Source organism: Chiloscyllium punctatum, chromosome 13 (genome assembly GCF_047496795.1).
Source record: "Chiloscyllium punctatum isolate Juve2018m chromosome 13, sChiPun1.3, whole genome shotgun sequence".
In the NCBI taxonomy this organism is placed as follows: Eukaryota; Metazoa; Chordata; class Chondrichthyes; order Orectolobiformes; family Hemiscylliidae; genus Chiloscyllium; species Chiloscyllium punctatum.
In genome coordinates, this window is record NC_092751.1 from 90111448 (window position 1) to 90138273 (window position 26826).

Genomic DNA, 26826 nt, shown 5'->3' on the forward strand with positions numbered 1-26826 from the left:
TCCAGTCCGGCACTACTATCTAATCTGACACTATTAACCAGTCGAGCCCTACTATCTAATCTGACACGATTAACCAGTCTGGCCCTATTATCTAATCTGACACCATTAACCAGTCCAGCCCTACTATCTAATCTGACTCTATTATCCAGTCTGGCCCTACTATCTAATCTGACTCTATTAACCAGTCCAGCCCTACTATCTAATCTGACTCTATTATCCAGTCTGGCCCTACTATCTAATCTGACTCTATTATCCCGTCCGGCCCTACTATCTAATCTGACTCTATTAACCAGTCCGGCCCTACTATCTAATCTGACTCTATTAACCAGTCCAGCCCTACTATCTAATCTGACTCTATTATCCAGTCTGGCCCTACTATCTAATCTGACTCTATTATCCCGTCCGGCCCTACTATCTAATCTGACTCTATTAACCAGTCCGGCCCTACTATCTAATCTGACTCTATTAACCAGTCCAGCCCTACTATCTAATCTGACTCTATTATCCAGTCTGGCCCTACTATCTCATCTGACTCTATTATCCCGTCCGGCCCTACTATCTAATCTGACTCTATTATCCAGAATGGCCCTACTATCTAATCTGACTCTATTATCCAGTCCAGCCCTACTATCTCAGCCGGCTCTGTTTACAATTCTGGCCCTATTTCCTCATTCGGCTCTATTATCCAGTCTGGCCCTATTACCTAATCTGGCTCTATTATCCAGTGTTGCCTGTTATCCCATCCGGTTCCGATATCTAATCTGGCTCTATTATCTAGTGCTGTATCTAGCACTTTCAATGTAATGAAATACCCCTAGCTGTTTCATGGGAACATTTTTGAACTAAGTCTGGCATCAAGTAACTGAAAGCTTGGTGCAAGAGGTTGATTTTTAAGAATGCCCAGTGGTTTGAGGCAGACATGGAAATGTATGATTATAGAGACAGAAGTAGCTGGGGTTTCTTTGTATGGAAAGAGGTTTAAAAAAAAGAGGCCGCGTTGTACAATTCCAGAATATGAGGCTGAGGTAACCTATGGTGGAGTGATTAAAATCTGAGGCTAGAATTGGAGGAGTACAGATATCTCAGAGGAATGTCGGATGGAAGAGATTACAGCGATTGAGCAGGGGAAGTGCATGAAGGGGTTTGAAAACAAGGATGAGTAAAACATCTCAAATATTTTTTTAGCAAACAGATTCAAAGAGACAGGTAACATTATAGTGTCTTCTTTTCTTTAAACAAAACTATTTTGCTCTGGGGTTGCTTAGCAATGGTGTCTGGATGATTAATCTTCCAATTTGAAATAAGCTTTAGCAACGAATTTTATTTTGATTAAAACAGATTGCCCGTCGTGTTTGTTGAAGGGGTAAATGTAGGGGAATGGGCCTGGGTGGGTCGCGCTTCGGTGGGTCGGTGTGGACTTGTTGGGCCGAAGGGCCTGTTTCCACACTGTAAATAATCTAATCTAATCTAAACCGGGTGACAGTGGGTACTGCAGTTGCTGGAGGTTCGAGTCGAGAGTGTGGTGCTGGAAAAGCACAGCAGGTCGGGCAGCATCCGAGGAGCAGGAGAGTCGACGTTTCCCGCAAAAGCCCTTCATCATGCCTGGTGCAAGTCTTTTGCCCAAAACATCGACTCTCCTGCTGCTGGGATGCTGCTTGACCCGATTAAGGCGGATGTCGATTGTGTGTGTGTGTGTGTCAGCCAGCCAGCCCTCGACAAGGTGTTCCCCAGAAAGACAACTCCCAGCAGAGTTTCAAAAAAACAAAAGTTGTACTGTGGTTGGGAGAACTTCAGTTTCAGATCGATCCAACTCCGGAGGGCGCACAAATACTAAAAGTAAGTCCCAGTTCATGCAATTTCATTGTAGGAAACTAACTCAGTCTGGGAGTTGGCCATTGGCTGGGTGGACACTGAACGAGTCGGTGCTGGGGGAGATCTCTCAGTTGCAGAAGCGGAACAAGCGACAGTTTGAGCAGACCACCAAGTTCCTCCTGCGTTATTTATTTTCAACAAAAAAATACATTATTTGAAACGCAACTTACAAAACACGGAGGAAGCGAAACTTGGCGCTCAGTCGGTGAAACTGTCAAGTGATTCATTGTATGCAAATTGTTTCTCTCAAATGTTTAAAAAAAACATCTGGTCCAACAGTGTAAAACAAAAGTGTCCCACGTTTACAGTTTCCTTCATCTTCTGCCAAGGTGGGTCTTAACTTTAACACAACAGTTCGAGAGTAAACTTCTGGATTTTTGAGGGGAAGCAGAGTGGAGAGTTGCAGTAATTCAATTCTGTTTCAAACAATCAGAATCAAAAATGAATGTTAACACGCTTTACCCAAAGTTCGGGGACCCCGAAACCCTGCAAATCACTGTCAGGTCTAAACCCACATCTGCACCAGAAGTAAAGAATCGGTATAAAAGCCAATCAGCCCTTTGTTGCTTTTGCGGTACAATTCGAGAGCTGTTTAAAAACAATGCAAATGTTTCAAGGAAAGAGGCGCTTTCAAAAAAATTATCAACAACAATTTTGTGCATTGATGCAGCGCCGCCAATCTGGTAGAAACAACTGCAGGAATTTCACAGGGCAGTTAACTAGCAGACATAATTTGACAATGAGCCACATCAGCTTGTTTGGCCAGAGTGTGGCAGCCCTTTGTCCAAGCGGCCAGTTTAAGGTCTGGCTTGAGTGTGGAGAGATTTAGCGAGGGAGTTCAGGAGAGTTGGGCCCAGATGGCTCAAGCTACAGCCCTCAGTCCTGATCTGATAAAATTCAGGTGTAAGAGGCCACTATCACAGGAATGCAGAGATCTTGGGGTTTTCTGCTGGGGGAAATGGGAGGGATGTGGGAATACCTATTTGGGGGAGAGTGAGGGGTGAATAAGCAATGTTGGCTTCTAGCCGATCTACGGCAATGGGTATGATCTTTGCCACAATAATTAGCATGAAGTCTGTTGTTTTTGGCATGAGAATTGTCGGAACTGTGTTCGAAACAAAAACACAAATTGCTGGAGAAACTGAGCAGATCTGACAGCATCTGTGAGGACAGAAACAATGTTAACATCTTGTGTCCAGTCTGACTGTTCTTCACAACCTGAGATGTTAACTCTGTTTTTCTCTCTACACAGATGCTGCCAGACCTGCTCAGTTTCTCCAGCATTTTCAGTGTTGATTTTAGATGTCGCTTGACTGTTAATCTAGAGACCCGTGTAATGTTCTGGGTTTCCGGGTTCAAATCCCGATACAGCAGATGGTGGAATTGGAATTCAATTTTAAAAAAAAACTTTAATTAAAAGCCGAATGATGACCATGATTCGATTGTCAGAAAAGCTCACCTGGTTCACTAATGTCCTTTAGGAATGAAAGCTATCAAATTACCCTGGTCTGGCCTACATGTGACTCCAGACCGACAGCAATATGGTTGTCTCTTAGCTGCCCTCTTGGCAATTGAGGGTGGACAATATATGCTGGCTTTGCCTGTGATAACCTCACCCTGTGAATGAATTAAAGAAAAACTTTTGATAAATCATCATCATGCTGGTAGAGGTCTGGTAGATTTAGGATCAACATGATATGAATTTGCTTACATTATGGGGCTCTAATTGCGCTCAGTATATATAGCCCCCCCCCGCCTACTCCCCTCCCCCCACCCCCTCCCCCATCTGTGTAAGTAAATGCGCACCTATCTCAGCATTGAAACACCTTTTTTTACAGAAGTGACAACAAATGATTGGAACTTGGTCAATTGGGCAAGAATGGAGAAAGAGTAAATATTTGTAAATGGATATTTAAATGGATACTCTCTTGACAGAAGGTCCGGGGAACCCCAGAGAGACAGTGTAAATGATATTAGAGTCTCTGCAAAAGACAAAGGAATATTCTGTTGCAGCTGTGAGGACATTGGGAGAATCCTGTAAGTTGACAAAAACCTTCTAGGTTTTTCAAATACAAAGACGTAAGGGTGGTTCTTCAAGTTTCCTGCTGCTTGCCTGAAGTATCGTCAAGTTTATTGAAATCTGAATACCCCACTTGGTGATTGATATTGAGGTAACCAATAGCCTGTCTGTTGTTGATGAATTAACAAGGGCAGCCATTATCAATATGACTTTAACAGGCATTAACAGTATGACTTATGGCAGCCATTTTTATGTTTTATTGTTCATTCATGGGATGTGGGCGTTGCTGGCTGGGTCAACATTTATTGCTCATCTCAGTTGCTGTTAAGAGGGTGGAGGTGAGCTGCTGCAATTCACTTGGTGCAAGTTGAAGCCACATTATTTATATGTCTGGTCCATCTCAGTTTCTGATCAATGGAAATGTTGATAGTAGGGGATTCAATGTCAATGAATGCGAAGGGGCAATGATTAGATTCCATCTTGTTGGAGATGCTCATAGCCTAACATTTTCACAGCTACTCTTCAGCCAAATGTGGATATTGTCCACATCTTGTTGTGTTTGAACATGGATTGCTTCAGTATCTGAGGAGCCATGAACGATGCTGAACGTGGTGTACTCATTGGTGAACATCCCCACTTCTGACCTTTTTGATGGAGGGAAGGTCATTGATGAAGTAGCTGAAGAGAGTTCTGCTTCTTGTAGTGATGCCCTGGAGCTGAGGTGATTGATCTCCAACCACTATAACCATCATTCCTACGATCATGTATAAATCTAACAGCAGGGAGTTTTCCCTTGATTCCCACTGACTCTAGCTTTGCCAGGGCTCATTGGTGACACCCTCAGTCAAATACGACCTTGATCGCAAAGGGCTGTCGCTCTCACCTGCCCTCGGGAATTCAGCTCTTTTGTTCATGTTAGAAGCAAGTCCATGATGAAGTCAGGAGCTGAGTGACCCTGGCAGAGCCCAAACTGGACATCAGTGAGCAAGTTATTACGAGCACTGTTGATGACTCCTTCCATCACTGATGAAGAGTACACTGATGGGGTGGTATTTGGCTGGGTTAGATCTCTGCTGCCTTTTTCTTTACAGGACACACCTGGACAATTTTCCACATTGTTGGGTAGGTGCCAGTGTTCTAACTATACTAGAAGAGCTTGGCTAGGGATGCGACAAGTTCAGAGCACATGTCTTCAGTGCTATTGCTGGTGTGTGTTGACAGGGCCCACACTTGTATCTAGGGCCTTCAGTGATTCCTTAATATCACGTGGAGTGGATCAAATTAGCTGGAAACTGGCATCTGTAGTGATGGTAAGCTCCTGTCTATTATTTAAAAGTCAAACTAGCCTTTTTTATAAATAGAATTATGATTACTACATTTGTTCCTTTATTGATCTTCTGAGTGTTGCCATTTCTGGAACTCTTTTTCTTGGAGAAAAAACACATTTTAGTTCATATTTATGCTTAACTGCTTGCTTTCAATTTTGTTTTTAGTGTTTCTTACCTTGTAGCAGTTTTGCATCCTGAGAAAACTACATTCTTTGTGGATTGAGGTACAGAGAGCACCACATTCTAGAGATAAGAAAGGTTGGACAAGTTGGAGCAATGGTTTCTGTGTTGTACATCTCGGACTTAAACCCAGACTTGCCTGGCCAGAGATTGAGATCAGCAATTGTAAAGTCATAACCATCTGTGATGGTAGCTGCTCCATAATTGCCAGAAGCAGAGCTTTCGATTCTACATCGCACCAAACAGGAGAAAGGAATGTCAGTTCATTGTCCTTTGTATCCGAAGGAACCCTTGTCCACTCTTCTTCTGTGTTGCCTTGGCAATGAAAGAGATAGCGTCTTACCCAGTGGGTTTCACTCTCACTCACGATCATGGCTGACGTGGCATCTTCTCTCAGCTCAAGAAAGGATTGTGCAAGTGCTTTCATGTGGCCAGGAGTATATTTGTGTTTGTGCATTGGGCACTTTGTGTCGAGAATTTGCCTGCAGCCCATTCAGGAGGTCAGTGTGAATCTGTGAGCAGAACAATTATGTATTTGTTTTTTTATTCCATTGCAGTGTCAAATGAATTTTGTAAGTCAGATGTTTCCTTTGCAGTAGTGGTTTTGGGACTCTTGGAGGGGGGGGGGGGGGGGGTGGGGGTGGGGTGTAGTTGTAGTGTGCCCGCCTCTGGCCCCGCAGGTCTGGGTTTTAGTCCTACTTGGGTGTTATAGAGACATACAACACGGAAATCTTTGATCCATCTTGGCCATGCTGACCAGATATTCTAAATTAATCTTGTCTCATTTGCCAGCGTTTGGCCCATATTCCTCTTAAACCCTTCCTAATCATGGACCTATCCAGTTGCCTTTTAAATGCTGTCGTCGTACCAACCTCCACCACTTCATCTGGTAGCTCATTTCCATACACTCACCACTCTCTGCATGAAAATGTTGCCCCTTGTGTCCCTTTTAAATCCTCCTCCCCTCACTTTAAACATGTGCCCTCTGGTTTTGGGCTACCATATCCCAGGGAAAAGACCTTGACTATCCATGCCCCTGATGATTTTATAAACCTCTATAAGGTCACTCCTCAGCCTTCAATGCTCTAAGAAAAACAGCCCCAGTCTATTCAGCCTCTCCCTATAACTCAAACCTTCCAACCCTGGCGACATCCTTGTAAATCTTTTCTGTCTGCAACCTTTCAAGTTTCACAACATCTTTCCTATAGCACGGAGATCAGAATTGCACACAGTATTCCAAAAGTGGCCTGAACAATGTCAAAACAGGTTGGTTGAAAAACTTTTTTTTAAACCAAGATTTCTGTCCAGATGGTAGTTTCTACACTGAATGTTGGTATTTTAAAACTCAATGCACTATAAGAAAAAATTGGGGAACAGCATCATCTTTGAGCTTGATTGGGATTATGTATTGGATCTTTATTAGAGATATTTCCATCATGGTATTCAGTGTGACTCAAAGGATAACCATAATTGCCTCTCAGAGAGTGGGTTGTGGTTTCAATCCCCACCCCAGTGACTTGGTGACAGAATCCAGGTTCAGCTGGTTTAGTTAAGGGAGTGCTGTGTAGTTGCAGATGCTACCTGCATGGGTGGCACGGTGGCTCAGTGGTTAGCACTGCTGCCTCACAGCATTAGGGTCCCAGTTTCGATTCCAGACTCTGGCGACTATGCAAACTCAACACAGACATTCTCCTAGTGTCTGCATGCTTTTCCTCCCACAGTCCAAATATGTGCAGGAGGGTGAATTGACCATTCTAAATTGCCCATAGTGTTAGGTGCATTAGTCTGGGTGGGTTACTGTTTGGAGGGTTTGTGTGGACGTGTTGAGCTGAAGGGCCTGTTTCCATACTGTGGGGAATCTAACCTAACCTTTAATTGTGCATCTGAACCAATGCCCCAATTTTAGCCCAGCGTACAGCCATTCATTGAAATGGAAGTGGAATTTCAAAAGAATATACAAAATAATGAATAAACATATCTCAGGCCAGTCCAAATTACATATGAACATATATTGAGTGAAATTTCTGTTAGCTGTCAATGATCTGCTGTTGCAAGCGATGGTGCCATGACATATCCAGTAATTGACAGTTTTGTTGGCATGACAACACTTACATATGGGAAAAAACAGGAACTCAACATTTTTTTTGAGCTGAAGAAATATTCCGCTGCGGCAACACTGAATCTGAATCTGTTTGAAGAATGCAGTTTTGCATGAGGCCTTGTGAATTCTGCTCTGTTTCTCCTCCCTCCACATTCTCCCCCCCTGCCACTGACAGTCTCAGCACTCCCTTTCTCCTCCCCACTGCTCGGGTTAAACGGAAACTCTCTTCTGTTTTAAGTCCTACTTGGGTGTAGGAAGTCTCACAAATGTCTTCTTAAATTGCAGTCCAGTCACTGCTGGCGAGTGTGTTGGCGATGAGCGTGAGCTTCCAATGTGAAAGACAGTCGAACTGTTTTGTGTGATCTGAGCAGAGAGCAGAGGAAGAGTCAACCTGGTTCATCATGCCTGGGGTTGGCTCTTTGAAAGACATAACCAATTAGCCCCTCTCCCTATCCTTTCCTTGCAAGTTTCTCCTTTCATGGAGGTGTCCTGTTCCATTGTCAAAGTTACTGTTTAATCTGCCCTCACCACCATTGCAGCTAAATCATTCCGGACCATGAGTTATAAGTTTAAAAAAAAACCTCATTTCTTCTTCCTCCTCTGTCATCTGGTTACCAACCTCCTGCCAATAAAAACAGTTTCTAATATCTCAGTGTCATTCAATCCAGTTGCAAATCTCATTATGCTGTACAATTGAAGAGAGCTAAATGCAGAGCACGTTGATTAAGTAACCGTGTGCTCGTGAGAAGTTTTGCAAAGTTTGCTCGCTGGGTTATAATGTAATGATAGCCCACATTTCATTCACTTCTTCTTTTATCAGGAAGTGAGCCGCATGACATGGGTCTCTGGTGATTCACTGGTCAAAGACTAGGCTGCAGAACAAAACCTAAGAATTTTGGTGGTGTGCAGATAAGGATTACATTACCGGTTCTGTGATTGGAGAGAGATATGAGGCCAGACATTCGGGAAAAGGATTTGTATGTGGCAAGCTATAGAGGGATTTGAGCAGTCGCTATTGTTAGGTATGTTCTTGTATGCTTTCCCAGTGCACTGAAGGAATGCAAGACCAACCTGTTTGTTTTAAAGTCGTGTGTGTCTGGCTGTCTCACAGTCCAGGAAACAGATTTTATTTTAAGTTCGGTATTAAATATATTTGTGTAATTTTACTTTTGCATGATTAGTATTAAGTTTCAGATGTTTTGCAAAATTTAAAAAAGGGGTTTTAAATTTTACATATGCTTTTACCTACTTATCTCTGTGATATTGCATATGCTTTCGTGTTATACAGTTTATCACGTATGATTATTCATGAATTTAATATTGATGTTGCTGTTTATGACTTAATACGTTCAAAAGCATAGAGTGAAAGTCCACTTACGTATGAGGGAACATGTTCCGTTGGGAGCAGAGACTGAATTCCTACAATCCAGTTTGTGAAGCTCCAATCATTTGAAACTCCTACAACATAGCAGTCGAAAATTCATGGGAGAATGTGAGAGAGGAAAATCAGTGGTGCCGGGAGAATTAATTATGGCAGGGGAGAGGGGAGTTGGCAATAAGTTGCAGGTGTGAGGAAATATTGGGACGTGCGGGAAGGTCATGTCAGGAGTGCGCTAGTTTTGCTTGCACACGCCCAATAGGCACGGATTTGCCCAGTTAAGCTGAGAGACTTGAGGGGCAGCACAGTGGCTCAGTGGTGAGCACTGCTGCCTCTCAGCACCAGGAACCCAGGTTCGATTCTACTCTCGGCGACCGTCTGTATGCAGTTTATACATTCTCCCTGTATCGGTTTCTCCTCACAATCCAAAGATGTTCAGGTTAGGTGGACTGGCCATGTTAAATTGTCCCATAGTGTCCAGGGATATGCAGGCTAGGTGGACTAGCCATGGGACATGCAGATTTCAAGAATAGGGGAGGGGGGGGGGGGTCTGAGCAGGATGCTCTTCGAAGCGTCAGCGTGGACTTGATGGGCTGAATGGCCTGCTTCCACACTGTAGGGATTCTATGAATCAAAATAAACCATGTACTTTTTTTATTTATGACTGAAGTAATTTACCCCATTACAACACTTAATGCAAACTGAAATGGCTGTAAAGCATTTTGGTGTATTCAAAGTTTCGTGAAAGGTTTCCTCCCATAGTCCAAAGATGCGCAGGTTAGGTGAATTGGCCATGATAAATTGCCTGTAGTGTTCAAGGTTGTGTAGGTTAGGTGCATTAATCAGGGATAAATATAGGATGGGGAAATTGATCTGGATGGGATACTGTTCGGAGGGTCACTGTGGACTTGTGTGGCCGAAGGGCCTGTTTCCATACTGTAGGGATTCTGTGATTCTGAAAGGTGCTATATTGGTGAAAGTCTTCTGCTCGTGAGCGATTATCCGAGAGGCAGTCAAATCCCGGCGTGCTTACGGAGTTTTTGTTTGCAGATTGAAAGCCACTTCTTCCCCGCTGCCGTGAGAAGCAGGAACTTGTACAGATGGATAAAGGTATGGACAGGTTGAAACAGCTGGCGGGGCCTGCTCTGCTTCCTCAGTGTAAAGTGAGCCCTCCACCGACAGGGAGTGAAAACGCTGCGAGCCGGCCTACAGAGTCCGAGGAGCAGGACGACATGAATTCCACAGCTCTGGAATGTCTGGAAAGGCAGTTCTCTGATTACCTCCGCTCACTTCCCGATCTCACACAGGAACAGAAGCAGAAAGTATGGAATGGGCTGACCTCCCTGTTCCTGAAGGTACTGTCTATACTTCTACCCTTTTGCCTCTCATTGTCATTACCACTTCATGATTTGGAGGTGCTGGTGTTGGACTGGGGTGTACAAAGTTAAAAATCACACACCACCAGGTTATAGTCCAACAGGTTTATTTGGAAGCACTAGGTTTCGGAGCGCTGCTCCTGCATTAGGTGGTTGTGGAGTCCACAACCACCTGATGAAGGAGCAACGCTTCAGAAGCTAGTGCTTCCAAATAAACCTGTTGGACCATTACCACTTCAATTGAACTTGGTTTCAATGTGGGAAGAAGCTTTTTCAAGAGGAGGCTGACATGCTGTTATTGTTTTTAAACATTTCAGATTAAACCAAATCAGATTCTGTGAGTGTTTATTTGTGTGTATTCCCAGAGTGAGATGTGTGTGTTTATGTGATTATAAATTTCAAAACAAAAATAACGCGGACGCTTGAAATCAGACAGTGAAATAAAAACTGCTGCAAATACTCAGGAGATCTGGCAGCACCTGTTCTGCCAGAGAAAATAAACAAACAACTGCACATGCTGGAAATCAGAAATGGCTGGAGAAAACTCGGCAGGCCTGGCAGCATCTGTGGAAAGAAAGCAGAGTTAACGTTTCGGGTCCAGTGATGCCTTTCTTCAGTTCTGCTCAGTTTCCAATAATTTCTGATTCTGTAGCGGAAGAGACTTTGGCCACCAATGTTTCTTCTTCACACTGAGAGATGGTAGATGTACTGGGGGTGAACCAAATCACTGCCCCTCCTCCACCACTACCACTGCCCATTCAACGGTGCACATTTTACACCCAACAGCTTGGCAAGTTTACCAGCCTGTCACGGGCCTCAAAAGTGGCATTCTGGCTCACTGCAAACCGCCAACCAATAAGAGTTTGGAATCTTCTGGGTCCTAAGACCATCAGTTGAGGCTGACTCCTCCTCCAGTAATCCAATAGTGAGACAACCAGACTGTAAGAAAGAGGAATAGGACGAGACCATTCAGCTCCTCAAACCCACTCTGCCATCCAATAGGATGGCAATAGCCTATTGGTATTATCACTAAACCATTAATCCAGAGAGCCTGGTAATGATCTGCGGACCCTAATTTAAATCCTACCATGAAAAATGGTAGAACTTGGATTCTTTTTTTTTAAAATCTGCAATTAAGAGTCTAATGATGACCAGTGTCAATTGTACAAAAAATCCATTTGGTTCACTCGTGCCCCTGAAGGGATGAAATCTGATGTCCTTACGTGATCTGGCCTACATGTGACTCCTGACTCACACCAATGTAGTTGACTTTTAACTGCTCTCTGGGCAACTATGGATGGCCAATAAATACTGGCCTAGCCAGCGCCACCATCATCCTGTGAATGAATAATAAAAAAAATGGCTGATTTGGCATTCCTATATCCACTTTTCTGAGTTTTCCCCATAATCCTTGATTTCCCTTCTCAGTCAAGAATCTAAATATACCAGCCCTAAGCATAAATAAGGACTCTGCTCCCACAGCTCTCTGTGATAGGGATTTCCAATGGCACCCAACTGTCTGAGAGAAGAAAGTCCTGCTCATCACAGTCTTAAATTGGTTCACCTTTTATTCTGTGAGTATGCCATCCGGTGCCAGTCTCTCCCATGAAGGGAAACATCCTCTTAGCATGTCGGTCGGTCTTTTTCCTTTGTTTCTCACGGAGTGACTCCTAAGAGTCAACGGGGGGTTGGAGATGAGGGTTGGGTAGGGGTGAGAGGCAAGGGAGCTGGCTTTCAGGGATCATGCTCTTGCCTTATTTGTGCCCCTAATTGTTCCCAAACTGGGGTAAATGGAGGTGAGAACAGCTCCCGCCTCCCCCAACAAAGTCACCCAGTTGGGAAAACAGCCATGTTATGACACACCGTTAGAACAGGTGGGAGTTAAATGCAAGACTCCTGGCTGAAAGGAACGGACGCTACAACTGTACCACAGGAGCCCTGAAAACCAGCCATTGTATTTGCTTCCGGAGAAGGCAGATAACTGGCGAGATAAGGTCTTAAGTGGCTGAGATTTGACCACTTCAGCTATCTGATTGGTGAGGCAGTAAAGGCCTTCCTGGCTTAACAATTGACAGCCGAGGTGGTGAGAAATGGGGCGATATCTTTACAGGACCGACTTGTCCAATTACTTCCCCTTCCTTGCCAACTTCAGCGAGCAGAATAACCTGCTCAGTCACTGTTCCTAATCATTACTGAAAGACTCTTACTGGGATGGGTGTATTGTCAGGGAATTGCATGTCCTCTGACCCACTGCAGACCTGCCCTCATTCTCTGCGCTTCAGTATCGAGAATGGTTTACTTGCAGATCGTTGCCAATTCACTCCCGCCTGTGATGTGCAAAGCAAGGAAGGGTGATGTGAGGGTCAAAGAAAAAGCCCTTTTCCCACAGCCTGTTAGTTGTTAAGATCGAGGCTGGTTCATTTGAGACATTCACTGAAAAGACACACATCCCAGTAATGATTAGGAATGACTAGATTGAGGCTGATTCAATTGAGACGTTCAAGAGGGAATTGGATACAGGTATGTGGGGAAAAGACAGAAGGCTGACATTAGGTAATAAAACCACCACAGGCATGATGGGTAGAATGGCCTTCTGATGCATGTAACTATTCCATAACACAGCCAGCAGGTTTAGATGGAGGAGGAATAATTCAGTCGAGCACCACTTGACACAAAATACTTATTTGGTGTTGGCTATGCAGAGGGAGAAGAGAGCTCTTTTAATCTGTAACTCAGTTGCTGGCCTCTGATGCTCTCGCACTGTCCAGTGGATGGGATGCCGGGGATATAGATTCTGTCTGAGTCACTTTGCACAGCTGTGACATGCCCACGCAAGCACGTGAAAACCATTCGTATTGGAGAGGCTGCTCAACTGTTTCCAAAGAGAACGACTGAGAAAGGGAGCACGTACGAAAGAACCACAGATTTCTAGAGCATGATTATGAGGCAGTAACCTAACTGAGAGACTCAGACCCTGTAACAGCAGCAAAGAGGAAGGTTGCACGTTCTGAAACCATCACCTGGATCTCTGCAGGAGGTTAGGGTCTTGAAATCATTTGAGACATCTGTTGCTATTTCCTGTCTTCCCCACACATACTGATTTATAATGGGGTCACTTTTAATTGCTTTGATTCTATTTTTGTCTGAACATCTCAGCTGTTCAAAGCGGACAGCCAGGCTATTCCCCATACTCCATTATTGATGAAGAATGTTGGAGCGACTCTTGTCCAACTATTTGTCCTGGCAAATTCTCAGATCATTTTTGTTTTTATCCTTTTTTAAAATCTGAAACAACACGTTCAGAGATGTTATCACGCACCTTTGGAGCAGGTTGGACTTGAACGTGGGTCTCTTGGTTCAGGGGGAGGGACAATGCCACTGAACTACAGGAGGGCTCCATTTTTGCTCTTATTGAGTCCATTTATTTGTTGGGTGGTTAACGACTGAATCACGTTATTACTGGTTTTGAGGCACATAGAGACAAATGAAGGAAAGCAGTATCATCACAACTTCAGGTGCTAACACAGTCAGGTCACTGTTCAGATTGTCCTCTAGTCTACAGGCATGGTCTTGATCAGCTGTGTGTGTGTGTGTGTGTGTGTGTGTCAATCGTGGCTAGGTTGGTAGCACTCCCTCCTCTCAGGCAGAAATGTATAGAGTCATAGAGCTATACAACACGGAAACAGACCCTTTGATCCAACTCGTCCATGCCGACCAGGTATCCTAAACTAATTAGTTCCATTTCTCAACATTTGGCCAATATCTCTCTAAACCCTTCCTATTCATATACCCATCCAGATGCCTTTTAAATATTGTAATTGTACCAGCCTCCACCACTTCCTCTGGCAGCCCAATCCATACACACACATCCTCAGCATGCAAAGATTGATTCTCAGGACCCTTTTATATCTTTCCACACTCACTTAAAACCTATGCTGTCTAGTTTTGGGCACGCCCCACCTTGGAAAAAAGCACTTGCCTATTCACCCTATCCATACCCCTCATGATTTTATAAGTCTCTGTAAGGTCACCCCTCAACCTCCGATGTCCCAGCCTATTCAGCCTCTCCCTATAGCTCAACTCCTCCAACCCTAGCGACATCCTTGTCAATCTTTTCTGAACCCTCTCCAATTTAATAATGTCCATAATTTTAGCTTTTAACAAGTTGATCTTTTACTGAAACGCGAGTGCTGCAGTTTTGGGTTAAATGATAAAACAGAAGCTTATTGTGCAAAAGAAATGAAGAAAAAAAATAGAATAATCCAAACTATTTACAAATAAACTTAAAGATTTCCAAACGGCATAAGGCAATCCCTTGAAGCCAAATAACACTCCTTTATAGTATTCACACGAGAGACAGTTTCCTTCTCTACCAAGTCCATACGGCTTAATTTAATTATGTTTCAATTCCTAGTCTTGAGAATGTAACAGCCTGTTCCTTAAGTTTTCATAGAACCGAGCTTAGACTTTCTCATCTCCAAATAACTGCTTCAGCATTTTAATCAAGCACTTCTAGTCTGGAATTTTCAAACAAATTCCTTCCACTAAGGTAACCTATTTCATAGCAGGGCTAATGTTCTTCACCTAGACAGTGGTGAACTTGTGAAGTTCTTTGTCCCTGAAGGGGTTGAGGCCAAAACATTGAATGTTTTCATGATGGAGATGAAAATATGTATCTTGAGGCTAAGGGATTAAAGAGTATGTGGAGAAGGCAGGAACAGGGCAGTCGGTTGGATGATCAGCCATGATCATTTTAAATGGTGGATGAGGCCCTGAAGTGAAGAATGGCCTACACTGGCTTCTATTTTCTATTATAAACGATCTTGTTGCTCAGGGGAAGCTGTTTTAAACAAAAGAGTTCAACCAGAATTTTCCCAAACTAAAAGGATTTACTAAGATCTCGATCACCAAAAAATGCAGTTCTTAAACCCTTCTAACTGAAACCTAATGCGCTACATCATTTACTTTAATTGCCCCCATGTAAACAAATAACCTAAGAACTATACACCTCATGTCTTTTTTTAAACAAACTATTGCTTCAGAAGGCCTTATGAGTTAATCATTAAATCCCTTCCTAGACCAAATCTCATATGCCACTAGTTCAAAATCCAAACTGTAAACTAAAAGATAATAATTCCACTTCAGAATCTGAGAATGACAATGTGGGCTGACATTCCAGTCCAGCACTGAAGAATGCTACAGTTGTTGAGGTATTTTATTTTGGATGAGGGCAAGAGAGATTCTGTAGAATTTATTTCATGCAAGAGCTAGGGAGTTACCTTCTGTCTCCTGGCCAATTTTACCCTTTGAAAGAACATTGCTCAAACACCTAACCTGGTCACGATCACAACGCTATTTGTGGGAGCTTGCTGTGTACAGTTTGGCTGCTGTGTTTTCGACAGTACAGCAGCTATTATTGAAAGTTATTATTGAATCTTTGTCCATTGTCCATCAGTATTTTACTAATCATAACTTCCTGTGTGAGGCAGAAATCGTATTCTTCTATTGTCTTGGGTTGTTCTGCCAATTATGAACTTGCACATTGAGTAGGAGTAAGTTTTCGGAGTCCTTAAGCTTTGATCTGCCTTTTGATAACATCATGGCTCCCATTTTTCTGTCTACTGCTGTATCTTTTGACTCTCATGTCAACTGGTTATTTCTCTAAACCAGCCTTTTAAAGGATTCAATAATTCTATCTTCGCTGCTTTCTGGGAAAGAGAATTCCTCAGATGAATAACCTTCCTGCGAGACAAAAAAGTTTCCTCATCTCTGTCTTAAACTGGACACCCATTATTTCAAACCTTGTGTGTTAGTTCTTGTCTCTCCCTTTGGGGGAAACATCCCTTCACCATCCACCTTGTCAGATCTCCTCAGGGCCTCTGAGGAAGAGTCACTGGATCCAAAATATTAACTCGCATTTCCCTTCACAGATGCCATTTGACCTGCTAAGCTTTTCTAGCAAATTCTGTTTTTGTTTATGATTTCCAGCATTTGCAATTCTTTTGGTTTTTATTCCTCTCAGTATCTCCTATGTTTCAATCTTACCTTTCTAAGCTGCAGCAGATACAAGCTCATAGACTGTATTAGTTTCGTAAACCTTCACTGAACTGCTTACAGTGCTTTTAAAAGCTTACTTAAGTAAAGTGATAATACTGTGCACAATTCCGCCATTCAGTAGCTGACTCCAGTTTCCTATTAAAATAACCCTATCTCTAAGGTCTCATCATCTAATCTTGATAAAGAGTTACATAATCAGTATGCACATTCCAAGTGAGCTCCAGTATAAATGGTTTTACTGTTATTTTAGATTATTGGATCAATAGATTAATAGTTTAGACCACTGACTGTCCTGACACCATACAGTTGAATTCTCTGAGGAGCAGGAAGCTGGTAAAATTTATGACAATTTGTTTTACAAATGTATCTATTGGAATCCTGACATAAAGTGGAACAGGAGACGACAAATCAGAGAGGGGCTGCTAAATAATTAAGACGATGGTTCATTTGTGACATTTGCCTAGATTTCCACAGTGTATTCTATAAAATGATTCACTCTAAGATGATTTTACATTACACAAGACCAGGGGTTGACTGATCCACCCAATGGATTTGGGGATTACTTACGTGCATCAATAAGATCACCAGTCATTCTTCCAAATTCCAATAGGTAAACGTCCTCATAAGGTAAATCCTTCCTTCATTCCAGGAACTCAGTTGAGTGAACCTTCTCTAAACTGCTTGTAATGCAGATGGATTCTTTCTTGGGTGAGGAGACCAAACCTGTACTCAGTGCTCCAGATGCGATCTTGTCAGCATGTTGTACAACTGTAGCAAAACTGAGGTCGGCACAGTGGCTCAGTGGTTAGCCCTGCTGCCTCACAGCACCAAGGACCTGGGTTTGATTTCAGCCTCGGGCGAGTGTTTGTGTGGAGTTTGAACATTCTCCCCATGTCTGCGTGGGTTTCCTCCCACAGTCCAAAGATGTGCAAGTTAGGTGAATTGGCCATGCTAAATTGCCCACCATGTTTAGGGATGTGTAGGTTAGGTGCACAAAGTTAAAAATCACACAACACCAGGTTATAGTCCAACAGGTTTAATTGGAAGTACACTAGCTTTTGGAGCGATGCTCCTTCATCAGGTGATAGTGGAGGGCTCGATCGTAACACAGAATTTATAGCAAAAATTTACAGTGTGATGTAACTGAAATTATAGTTTGAAAAATTGATTGTCTGTTAAGCCTTTCATCTGTTAGAATACAGTGATAGTTTCACTTCTTTCATGTGTAAATCACAAAACCTTTTTATAAAAAAAAGTTGCATTCTCGGGTTAGCTGTTAACAAGGGTGGTAGCTAGACAATATGTTGAAGGTGTTGGCCCCCTGTGTTCTCTGTCTATGCCATGATGCTTAGATTGATTCTAATCTAAAAAGTGAGATAATGGAGTTTTACATAAACTCATGCAGTTTTTGAGCTCAGAGTTCTACATGAATGCATGCAGTTTTTGAGCAAAGTACAATGTAACCCTGCAAGTACAAATTCACCCCACAAAATATATGTGTGCATGTGGGTCTTTGTCTAGATTAGGTGCATTAGTCAGGGGTAAAGGTAGGGGAATGGGTCTGTGTGTGTTACACTTTGGAGGGTCGGTGTGGACTTGGGCCAAATGGCTTGTTTCCACACTGAAGGGATTCTATGACTTTTATGTAAATGATATACTTTTATATTCCATGCTCCTTAAATGAGTGACAACATTCCATTTGCCCTGTTCCTGAGCCTGCACCATTCATTTTCTGCTGAGTTTTGTGATCTTTCTCAACTGTTTTTGGGTTAGAGTATCTGGTCAGCATGGACGGGTTGGACCAAAGGGTCTGTTTCCATGCTGTATATCTCTATGACTTTATTCTTTTTTTTCCCTTTGCTATAACTCCTGCCAGAATTGATGAGTTCACATTTCCCACACTGTACTCCACCTGCCAGTTTTTTTTGCCACTATCTATATACTTTTCCAGATTCTCTAGCTCTTCACTTAACCTATCCAGATTTACCTGGAGACTCCTTATGTTCTCCTCGCAACTTACGTTTCTATTCATCTTTGTGTCATGAGTAACTATACGCCAGTCCCTTTATTCAAGTCATTCATTTGGATCGTAGGTATATAAGGGAGACTGATTCCTGTGGCACTCCACTGGTTACAACTTACAAGCCTGGAAGTGATCCATTTATTCATACTATCTCCTCCGTATTAGCCAACACACTCTGTATCCATGAGGGCATACTATGTATTCTCTATTCGATATGGCAATCAGCAAAGGCTTTTGAAAAATCCAAGTACACCACATCTAGAGGTTCTCCATTATCCAACTTGCTTGTTACTTCCTCAAAAAGCTCTACTAAATTGGTAAACATGATTTTCCTTTCACAAAGCCATGTTGACTCTGCCTTGTTGCAATTACATTAAGATTTTCCATGTACCTCACTATAACCTCCATTAATAAGAAAATCTAACTTTTCTGTAAACCAGATGTTAGGCTAACTAGCCTGTGATTAATTGCTTTTGTCTCCTTCTGAACCTTAAATCCGTGTCCTCTGGTTGCAAACTCTTCTGCCTTTGGACTATTCACACTTGCAGAATCATAGCCCAGTTCAGAACTGTGTCACTTAGCATTATATCATGAAACTGGTGCCAACAACGTAACAATAGCAGTATCTTCTACCAAGGAGGAAAAGCACCATGGATGCTGAAATCCTAAAATATAAAAGGATGGAAACATTCCAAGTCAGGCAGTATTTGTAGGGGAAGAGGTGGATTAGGTGAAGGGAAATAGTTATCATTTTCGATGTGAAAGATTTACAATATTTTTCTCTCTGCCTGACTTGTTGCATATCTTCAAACATCAAAGAATCCCTGTAGCTTGGAAGCAGGCCATTCAGCCCATCAAGTCCACACTGACCCTCTGAAGAGCATCCCACTGCTAACCTTTCCCTGTTACCCTGCATTTACTATGGTTAATCAACTTAGCCTGTACGCTAGGGCAATTTAGCTCGGCCAATCCACCTTACCTTACACATATTTGGACTGTGGAAAGAAACTGGAGCACCTGGAGAAACTTCTCTGAGAACGTGCAAACTCCACACAGCCAATCGCCTGAGGCTGGAATCGAACCCGGATCCCTGCCCCAGTGAGGCAGCAGTGCTAACCACTGAGCCAACATTCCACCCTTGACTATCTGAAACTCTGGTTTAAGATTCCACTTAGATTCATTGCCCATTTGAAATACAGTGGTTTCAAAGTATTGTAGGAGATGTTTTATAATTTTATAACATTATTATTCATCTTTGCAGATCTTTGACCACAGCTCAAGTAATTGGATAATGAGGTTCCAGAGTATTTTGCCATTCTCCATTGAAGCCTCTAAGATCATGGTGCAAACAATCAAACAGAAACTAGACGGTAAAGTAGGAGGTAAATGTGACTTGATGAACTTGTTTGCAATTGCTTAAGTGCTATTGACTCTCGGATTATTCACGTGCATGTTTTATCAGAGGCTAGTTTAAAGACACTTGGTAGGTTGACCAATGGACTGAAGTTTTAAATATGCATGGACCACTTTCTTTCACCCCTCATGTGGCAACCACACCTTTTCTCAGCTTGGTGTTATATTCTAAGTAAGGTCTGAAGGGAGCAAATTATGAACTTTTGTGAACAATTTATCCAATCAACGATTTGCTAACTTTATGAAGCTTGGTCAGATTTTGATAAATTTGGAAGGAGTGAAGATGGTGCCATGGCATTCAGTAGATTGTATACAAGGCTGTGGAAATGCCAATTGGACATTTCTCACTCCAAGTCAGCATTTAAGTCTTTTTGACTTGTGCCTTAGTATCGAGAATTCTAGTTTCAATGGGAGTCAAACATTCAGACAGAAACATTGCTGCAACAAATGTAAGAAGCGCTAAAACAATCCTTTGGACAGCATTCCTTTCCAGCAGTGTCCATGGCATACATGGGACATTTGGCATAGCATTCGGCCTTATGACAGAAAATAGAGAATGTATTGTTCGCGATTGGTCGGACTGTATGGATACAAGTAGCAAAAAGCGACTTAGTGACAGAAACGTTTACTCTTTTTGAGATGCTAGATGTGGGATTTTTCTTCTTGAAAATATCGAGAGAGATTTTGTAAAGGGACTAAGCAGCAATAACCATTGAGGGCCATATTGGCAGCAAGTCACCATGGGATACTGTGCATTTGACAAAACACTTGAATGTAAAAACACAGAGGATCTAGATTTAAATTTAACTCCATGGAGGCCAGTATCCTGTCACCAAGTCACTCTTTATTCACACATGGAAAGTCCTTGACACTGATCCAGCCCTCTCAGAACCATCTCTGAGTGCACAGAACCTCTGACACTCCTGTTTAAATCTGTCAGCCAGGGCTCCCTGATTGAGGTTGTTAATCTGGTCCAATCAGGGAACTCCTATTCTATGAAGTGCACATTGTTCCACAGTCACTACACTAGAGAATGGCGTACCTTCCAAATTGAAATGGGTGGACAGTGACAGCCAGCTACCTGTTTCTATAATGAAGAAAGGAACACATTGTAACAAACTGTTCAAAATAATGGAAACAGGGCATTATAATTCTAGTGCAACCTTTAAAAACAAGAGTGACAGGAATTTAGTGACATTCTACAAAGTATGTTGTCATTTTATTTTTGATTGTTTCTCATTGGTGTCTATATGTCAATCAATTTACAAAAGGGGAACTGCTATCACAAGGGGCCTGGCAGGAATGCCTACGGCCAAATGGTTTCTCATGGGGAAAGGTCTGATTGATGAGGCCCAGTATTTCATGGTGAATGAGGTGCCTTGCTTGGTCTCCAATTAAATAGACATAATGTTTAGAATCATGGAATGTCATCAAAGACCCCTTCCACCCTAGTTATAAAATCTTCCAACTTCTTCTGTCAGGCAGAAGATACAAAAGCGTAAAAACACGTACCAACATGTTCAAGAGCAGCTTCTTCCCCGCTGATATTAGACTGCTGAACAGACCTCTCGAATTTCAAATCTAATGTTGATCTTGCTTTTTTGTGCACCTTCTTTGCCGCCATAACTTCGTATTGCTCACTCTGTTCACTCACTCTGCGTTCTTTGTATGTTATGATCTGCCTATACTGCCCGCAAAACAAAACTTTTTGCTGCACTTAGGTACTTGTCACAATAGTAAATCAAATCAGAAGGAGAGCATTCAGCCTGTCAAACCGGTGCTGGCTCTCTGCAAAACCAGTTTAGCTAACCCTACTCCCCTGCCTTTGTTGTTGCCCTTCATTTTGTCCCTCCTTATTTCCCTTCTGAAAGTTGCAATTTAATCTTCCCCATTATCCTGCCAGGCATATGAGATTGTAAGCACTTGCTGAGAGCTTTTTTTTAAAAAAAGCAAGTTTTCTCATTAGTTCTTCTTTCAGTCGCTTTAAATATGTATCCTCTGGATTTTGATATTGGCCCAATGGAAACAGATTGAGTCCATCTCCTCTGTCCAGACCCCTCTTGAGTTTTGAATGTGTCCTTCAAATTTTCTCTCACCTTCCCGTACTCACTGAAGAACAATTCTGACTTCTCCATTCTCTCCATGTAATTGATGTTCTTCATCCCTGGAACCACTTTCCTGGTAGCCTTCACATCCAACCTGAAATGCCATACCAAGAATTGGACACACTATTTCAGAAGAGTTGATTTATTCCAATATCCTTAAAGTGAAGCATGTCAGTGAATAGGAAAGTGCAAGGTAGAATTTGCCAGTCAATAGCTTTTATGCCAACTATAAAAGTTTATAAACCACCAGACATTGATGATTAACATCTTTCTGTGGCAGTTTTGCCACAGAAAGATGGTAATCATCAATGTGTGGTTGTTTATAAACACCTGTTTCATTTTTAACATGGATGTTGTACTGTAGGTATGAATTCTTGTCAGTATTATATGGATTCCTGCAAACCTGGTCTGATCACAGCCCCATCAGTGTTAAAATCTGATACAGTCGCAATTGATTTTTGACAACTGGTGTCATGTCAAAATTTGCTTAATCAATGTTTGAGAGTTTACATCCTCTTTGTTAAATAGAAACTCTGCAAAGCTTCCTACTCTCATCTTTTATAAGGAGAAAGTCTGTTGATTTTTTGGAAACACACCAAATACTCATTCAAGTGATACAGTATTTAATAATTAAAAATAATTTTCTGATATTCCTGTGACAGATGAAGCACGATCCATTGTTGAGGAGTTCCTTCAATGGAACCAAGATGTGGGAAGCAGTGAGGGCTGGCAGTTACTGAAAACAATTCATCTATTAACAGTAGCTGACTCAGTAAGTGGAAAAGTGAGCTTATTACTCTGTGTTTATTTGTGTCAATCAGTACATGACAAGTGGGGAAGTCCTATTCGAGTGATTCTTCAAAACAAAAGTTCATACTTGATTGTTCGGCCTTTTATGGGAGAAAGTGACGACTGCAGATGCTGGAGATCAGAGTCAAAAAATGTGGTGCTGGAAAAGCACAGCAGGTCAACCAGCATCCGAGGAGGAGGAGAGTCGACGTTTTGAGCATAAGCTCTTCATCAGGAATGTCTGTAGCTGATGAAGAGCTTAAGCTTGAAACGTCAATTCTCCTGCTCCTCAGATGCTGCCTGACTGACTGTGCCTTTCCAGCACTACACTTTTTGATCATGTTATGCCTTTTATGTAAATCCATAACCAGTTAGAGTATATGTTTGCCTTCAGGTTCATTTGCCGGATAAGTTTATTTATTATAAAATTACATCAATTAGTGATGAGCAGTCAAAATGTTTTTCATTGAAAGGTAATTCAGTGGTTGAACTAGAAGTACCAAGTTGTTGGCTGTGGCTTTGTTTGAACCACTTTTGCCTCAAAATCACAAGGTTGGAAGTTTGAGTCCCAATCCGAGCACAGAATCTAGATTAATACTTGAATGTAGCATAGTTGGTGTTCTGTCTTTGGGGTTTATCGAGACATCAAATAAAGGACCTTCAGCTTGGTATTATTTCGAGGAGAAGCAGGACATGTCTCTTAGTGTCATAGACAAGATTTATCTTCACCCAAAATCAGTAAGAAATGCAAAAGTACTTTGTTAGCTGTAAGGTGCTTTAGCGTGTCCTGAGCTCTGAAAGCTGCTATTTAAATGCAAATCGTTCTTTTATTAGATAACTGAAGATTAAATACTCTGGGATTGAAATGATAGAGGTGTTTATATTGAGAATGGTGATTCCCATTTGTGCACTTGCATTTCATGAAGATGTTAGCTTCTGAACCAGAAAATTAGGGTTCAGGCCCCATTCAGGACTTGAACAGATATTTAAAGCTGTTGCTGTAGCGCAGTTCTGTAAGGGTGCAGAATTGTTGGCGAGGCTGCTTTAGAGGAGAAAAGTGATAACCTTCAGGCCATCTGTCCATTAAGATGAACATAAAATATCACATTACATTTCTCCCAGTGCCTCTGGCCAATATTTAACTCTGTTTGCACTGCATTTAACTTAACTAGTCAGTTTTTCTTTATTGCTGTTTATGGTATCAATCAGTGGACTGTGAGCCCCCTGTTTACCTACAAAATAGCAACGGCTATACTTCAGAAGTGGTCCTTTGGGACATGAAAGGTGTTGCATGAATCAAGTCTCTAAATTGGGAAGTGTCTGCTGAAGGATGGGTGGTGTGCGTGTGTAATAAAAGGGACACAGTTGTAATGGTGTTTTGATGGTACTTAACCAGGAACGCACCTTCATTGTAGAAACATAGGACTGAGGAGCAAGATTAGGCCAATCAGCCCATCGAGCCTGCTCTGCCATTCGATAAGATTGTGACTGATCTGGTTGTGGTCCCAACTCCATTTTTCTGTCACCTTCTCCTATCTTCCCTTGATAAAGAAGCTAACGCCATTATTCAGGAAGTACATATCCTGCACATGTTGTTGTTGGGCAACATATTTGAACAGTACAAGCAAAGTTAAAGGCCCAGGTGTACTACAGCGCATACCAGCCAAAGCTTACAGCCCTATTAAACTCCAAATGCTTTGTTTAAAAATGAAGAAATGCAAGTCACACACAAATCCATGAAATAATGTTAGTGGAATAAAGAGGCAAAAGGAACAGTGATAGTATTCTGTTTGTCCAGTAGCTTTATTTCCTGCTGTGATATTATCTCCTTTGTATTCAGTGGTATTTCTGGCTTCAAACCAGGCAGGAGAGGCTTTGAGGAGCTGCCAAAAAGTGTAGCATACGTTCTGGTTTTCTTTTAACACAAAGAATATGTTGATGATGTAGCTCTTTTGCCAACCTATAGGAGGTGCTCATCACTCATTTGTTAGATGCTGGTGATAATATCTGTATCCTTGGGCTGTCAGTTTAACGATGGCGAAATTCCACATGAAGCAACTAATTGAGAAATATCTCCTCCTGATTATATGTGAGCTTTCAACTTGAACCAGGTCTCGATTAAGATTTATAGCTTTCAACTCTGGAGGCAGTGTACGAAGGAAGTGTATTACTGAGTTGCATTTTATTTGACATGTGTTTTTATCATGCTTTTACAAGCCCTGTGCAATGTTTTTAATATAGAACAGTTGAAATGTGTTGGCAATTACTTTAAAGACCAGCATTATCAGAGGAACGGTTCACAAATCTTGAACTTTCCCGTTTTATTTATTAGCTTTTTGGAAGCTGGGCATTGCTAGCATTTATGTCCATCCCAAGTTATGCCCCTGGCTTCTTGAGCCATTGCAGGTTTGATTTCAGAGGATAATTACATGTAATCTACTTTTTTAAAGATGTTATTAATCAGAGCTGTTTGCTTTCAATTTAATTAAAATTCTCAAAGTGCAATGGCAGGATTGAAATGCCTGGATTACTGGTTTCGAGTCCAGCAATGCAACTGTTACAAGTGAGATGCAGCAAATGAAGGAGGACGAGGTAGAAGAGATATTACGAAGTCCAGACAAAAGTATTCATTATTTCGAAATCAAATTAATGTTGCAACTACCACAAATAAAATGTAGAAAACATGAGACTCAGGTCAGAATGCAAATTAGTAGGTAAGATTTTAGAGGCCGTTATTAAAGGTGAGATTGCGAAGTATTTGGAAGTGCGTGGTAAAATAAGGCCGAGTCAGCACTGTTTCGTCAAAGGGAAGTCATACCTGGCAAATCTGTGAGGAACCTTTTGAGGAATTAAGAAGCAATTTAGACATGAGCTAACGAATGTGATGTATTTGGATTCCCAGAAGGCCTTTAACATGCTGCAAAACAGGAGGCTGCTAAATAAGGTGAGTCCATTGTGTTCAGGGTAAGGTACTAGCATGGATAGAGGATTGACAGAAGGCAGAGTGTGAGGTTAAAGGGGTCTTTTTCAGGATGGCCGCTAGTGACCAGTGTAGTTCCGAAGGGGTTCAAAGTGTTGGGACCACAACTGGTCACATTATACATTAATGATCTGGCTTAAGAAACTGAGGACATTATTGTTCAATTTGTAGATGACACAGAGATAGGTGAAGGAACAGCTATTGTTGAGGTAGTGAAGAGGCTGCAGAGGGACTTGGACAGGCTAGGAGACAGGGCAAAGAAGTGCTAGGTGGAATACAGTGTGGGAATGTGTGAGGTCATGCACTTTGTTCGGACGAATAGAGGCATTTTCTAAGTGTCTTCAGAAATCTGAAGCATAAAAGGTCTTAGGAATCTTAGTTCAGATTTTCTTAAGGTTAACATGCAGATTCAGTTGGCTGTAAGGAAGGCAAATGCAATGTAAGCATTCCTTTCAAAAGGGCTAGAAGTTAAGAGCAGGGATGTACTGCCTAGGCTGTATTAGATTTTAAACAGACTGCATTTGGATCATTGTAATCAGGTTTGGGGTCAGAAATAAGGAAGGATATGCTGGCCTTTGAGGGGGTCAATAATTAATATTTAATCAGCCAGAATTGTCCAACTCCAGTATATGCTCAATAATGAAGAATAACATAAAATGAAACATCCTTCACCCAGTAACATAAATATTCCTGATTTTTATTTTCCCCCCCCTTTTCTATCTTTAGGAAACACTGAGATGTATTGTGAAAACAGGACTGAACTTAATTCTTTTAAAATGTCTGCACCTTTTTGCTTTCTCATCCAAACGAGGGTCTGGAACAATGGAATCACAGACACAGGATAGCAGCACAATATTTCAGGAAACTGTAACCCATGTAAGTTGCAAATACCCTTACGCCTTCAATTCATTGCCAACTGGAAAGGTTTATATTGCTTATATCGTGAAGAAATTACGTTCAGAAGAGACAAAAGATAAAATATCCTCATGCTTTTACTTTGTAATTCAGTCCCTGCAGCTTTGTACATTGTATATTTAACGTAAAGGTAAAGTATCCATAGTCCCAGAGGACTGCTCTCATTAGAGAGAGAGAGAGAGGACTTGTGGTGGTTTAAGCTAAGGGTCATCATGCCTCAGGCAGGAGGTTGAGAAGGTTATCTTCATGGTATCCTCAGCCGGTGCGGGAACTCCAGTTGGCATCACTC

At 41.9% G+C, this 26826-nt stretch overlaps 1 protein-coding gene across 1 annotated transcript in view; it reads left to right on the forward strand.

Annotated features, from left to right (window-relative positions):
• Positions 1-5743: 5743 nt before the first annotated feature.
• The window catches only part of wdfy4 (WDFY family member 4), a 312072-nt gene continuing 290989 nt past the window's right edge, over positions 5744-26826 (forward strand). The window contains exons 1-6 of the mRNA XM_072583190.1: positions 5744-5900; positions 8322-8523; positions 9930-10234; positions 19597-19717; positions 22516-22625; positions 26349-26498. Coding sequence (XP_072439291.1) covers positions 9980-10234; positions 19597-19717; positions 22516-22625; positions 26349-26498 — 636 coding nt within the window. The 5' untranslated portion in view covers positions 5744-5900; positions 8322-8523; positions 9930-9979. The remainder of the gene's footprint in view (positions 5901-8321; positions 8524-9929; positions 10235-19596; positions 19718-22515; positions 22626-26348; positions 26499-26826) is intronic.